This window comes from Cajanus cajan, chromosome 10, assembly GCF_000230855.2.
Source record: "Cajanus cajan strain Asha chromosome 10, NIPB_CcT2T_4, whole genome shotgun sequence".
Taxonomy (NCBI): Eukaryota; Viridiplantae; Streptophyta; class Magnoliopsida; order Fabales; family Fabaceae; genus Cajanus; species Cajanus cajan.
Window position 1 is genome coordinate 18186637 of NC_138526.1, and position 3801 is coordinate 18190437.

The 3801-nt window shown below is 33.1% G+C and overlaps 1 protein-coding gene across 1 annotated transcript; it reads right to left on the reverse strand.

The window, feature by feature from the left end:
* Positions 1-549: 549 nt before the first annotated feature.
* Positions 550-3105, reverse strand: RPL27 (ribosomal protein large subunit 27). Its single transcript, XM_020371815.3, has 3 exons — positions 2698-3105; positions 959-1060; positions 550-867 (listed from the first exon to the last, which is right to left on the reverse strand). The coding sequence occupies exons 1-3, from the start codon at positions 3001-3003 to the stop codon at positions 688-690; spliced, it is 588 nt and encodes a 195-aa protein (XP_020227404.1). The 5' UTR covers positions 3004-3105; the 3' UTR covers positions 550-687.
* Between the last annotated feature and the right edge of the window lie 696 nt (positions 3106-3801).

Sequence of the window (3801 nt, forward strand, 5' to 3'; positions counted from 1 at the left end):
GACACATGAGGCCAGCGTTTTAGGATGCACCGGTTCATCCATACAAGAGAATCACCATGATTCTAACGTGTATATCACAACAATAACAAGAGTGCAAGTGCAACAAGCATGTAAAAATACTACAAATACTACAAAACCAAATTATCATACTATAGAATTCAGAATATATTACACTGATATCCTCTATAGTTTCATGAAATTTCACATGATACATCCTTGTCTTTTATTTAATGGCAAACGTAAACCCCCTTACAGAAATATACAGTGTGACGTGTTTCGGAGATGACAAAGATGCACATATAATGCATGTCAAACAATTTAAAGACAAGAATATCGTGAATTACAATAAACCAGAGCGTTTCAGTTTAATTTTCCCTTGAATTTATCATGCAATGTTTTGATCCAGATGGCACGTGATGATTAAATGTTTTGAATATGTGAACTTATCAAGTAAAAGATTTATTTTATTCATCAAACAAAAATTATAGAACAAACGTTAAGTAAATGAGTGTTAGGTAATTGGGTTATATAGGCAGAACAACAAATGGATTATGGCCACGAATGGTTCAATCAACTTGGTATTTTGCTACTTCAATGAAATTCAATACAATGCTAAGGTTTCACAGATACATAAAAGCAGAAAATTGGGACCGGGATATTTTACACATTGAGGTGATTGAATCAGAATCAACACAACGGATTGGTGATTGCTGCATCATCAGCGGAAGCAAGCACCAGTTGAGATTTAAGTATTGCTTCTTCTTGTCTAGCTTTTTTGCGTTCACGCCTCATCCTGAAGAACTCTCTCTTCCTTGCTCTATAGCTGTTGGGATTCTCAGGTTGTACTTCTCGAGGGTAAACACTGATCTGTAACAATGCAACTTGCATAGCTCGTTAATTTGTATTCTCTACGATTATATGACACATATATCATCTAGTTGTAAGAGAATTTACTAACCTTTTTCCTGTCAGGTCCAAATTTCTCAAATTTTACAACTCCGTCAATCAAGGAGAAGATGGTATAGTCTTTTCCAAGCCCCACATTCTTTCCTGCATGAAACTTCAAGGTTTGCAGAGAAAAATAATTAGAACTTAGAAAACAGTGAGTATGGGCATGGCACTATGGATTAGACAGTATGAACAGATAAGTGTTGCGACAAAAGCATGATAGATTCAAGAATGGAGCACAGTTATGTTAGCTCCCTTTTTTATAGGTTTAAAAATTAATAAAACATAAGGTTTTGTTTATTAATTTTTAAGCATGACCTCCCCTAGTTCGCCCACAGGATAGATTGATTGCATACTGCAGTACTGCAAAAATGAGACCTTAATTACTTCCTCCCTCAGTAGCATTATAATTTATAACACTAAATATAGAACTGACATGAGGAAGTTCTTCCTGCCAGTAAAGTGTGTTATAAAAGTTATGGAATCGCTCTACCATATTTAGCAACCATCATAACAAACCTTATTCATTCTCTGTTCTTTCTGTAATCATTTTCTAGCCAATGAATAGCACACTAAACATTGATTTTCAGATGTGATTGTCAATACACATTCATGTCAAAATTTATTAGCAAGCACCAACCAGCAATCATCTGTTCGACAATTTCAATAAAACATACAGTAAACGGATCAAAAAAGCAAGAAAAGCTTATCATAATCTGAAAACTATCAATCTCCGTTCACCATTAGAAAATCAAAACAGAAGGCCACCAAACTGTTAATCTGTAACCCAACAATTGACTGCCACTCCTATTTCTTTCTACCACAAATAAAACCTAAGCACAATACCTTGAGTTATTTTGGTATTATCCTCTGATTAAAATTAAAATTTTACGTCAATAACTAACATCCACCTATGTAGTTCTTATTAACAAGGTAAAATTCTAATTTTGATCAAGGACATGAACTAAAAGTACCCAAGATTCGGAATTTAAGTTTTTTCATTTTCAAAAGGACAAAACTTAGAGCCTGTTTGGACTTTAGGTACAAGCTTAGAAGCATTTTTGAGAGTTTCTTTATTAGAAAACAATCTTCATTTTCAATAGAGAAACTCTCAAAAGCCCTTCTAAACCGTATCCAAACATGTTCTAGGTCTACAACATGGACTTACTTGCGGCTATGCCCAAACCTTATTTTGGTCACGATAGAGTCTGTTTAGATAAATTTTCCTAAAACCACTTATAGGAGAAGAAAATAGAAATGGAAAATGAAATTAGCTTCTCCAAAATTTGCTTGTGCAAAGTTATAAAGAAGTTTCCGGAGAAGGTAATACAAGAGAGCTTCTACAAATCAGCTTTAGAGTCCGTTTGCACAAACTTCTCCAAAAACATTTACAAGATGAAAAATTGAAATAAACTTCTCTTTAAGCTTATGCACAAGTTAAAAAAGCTTTGGGAAACTTGTTTCATTTTTTCTTCTCCCTTCCTCTCTTAGACAAACTTCTTATACAAAAACTAATTTTAATTTATAGAGAAGCTAATTTCATTTTTTTTTTCTTCCTATTTTCTTTCTCCATAAGTGATTTCCAATAAATTTATCCCCAAACAGTCCATTAGTCAGATGGTAAAACATTGACGGTCATAATAACTGTGTCAACAACCTTAAAAACAAAAAGCCTAGCCTGTAACGTGAACTACAACGTGACATTTGCAATGATGCCGAAAGTAAAGGCGACAAGAGCAACGGAATCACCTTGGTTCCGCGCTGGCGAACGATGATGGAACCGGGCTTGGCGACTTGGTCGCCGTAAATCTTGACTCCGAGGCGCTTGCTCTGCGAGTCGCGGCCGTTCTTGGTGCTGCCCGCTCCCTTCTTGTGGGCGTTCTCTATGGTGAGCGGGCACCTCCGGGGCAGAGACACCACCGAGGTGGGGCCCGCGCGGAGGGAAGTCCCTGCGAAGAAGGAGGAGCAAGAGGAAGAGGAAGACGACAGAGAAAGGCCTTTGAACGCTGTTGCCAGGTTGAAGCTCATACTCGTTGATGCTGCTGCCAATGCCATGGCAAGTGCTTTGGCTTTTGAGAGATGGAAGCCACACAGGTTCGCTCGCTGGGATTGGGAAAGTGGATTGATGGATGGATAAGAATTATGAAGGCCCAAGGGAAAATTTGGGGAATATTTTTCAATTTTTATGAGTTTATATTAATTGTTTCGTTATGTAAGACAGAATTATTTTATTATATTCTTTTAATAAATTAATTTAATATAAAAATGAGATAAAATTAAATTTAAATAATAATAATAATAATAATAATATAAGCATGAAAACATTTTTAAGAATATTGAGTTTGTGAAAAATTTTAAAATTTTTCCTATTTTAAATTATATTAATATTTTAGTATCTTATATAATTTAATGCAGGTATACAAATTGTGTGTCTATACTAAAATCATATTATCTTTTATGTGTTTTTTTAATATATTTTACAAATATGACTATTTGTTGTTATTTATGTTTTTTTTGTAAATATAGTACATTTAATTAAAATTATATAATTATAATATTTAAATAATTAAAATTGTTCAATTAAAATTTGGAGAATTAAAAACACACAATTGTAATATTTGAGATACTAAAATCTTTTTATTAAAATTTAGAAACTAAAATCACATAATTACAATACTTGAAGAAGTAAAAATGTATTTAAATCTTTTTTTTACCAAAAAAAAAAAAAACTTTAACTAATATAATATATCTCTTTCTAACACTAATGCATAACAAAAATAAATGCATTCAACTTTTATTTATTTTCAATACGATTATGAAGAACCCCTTAATTGAGTTCAAAAAAATGATTAC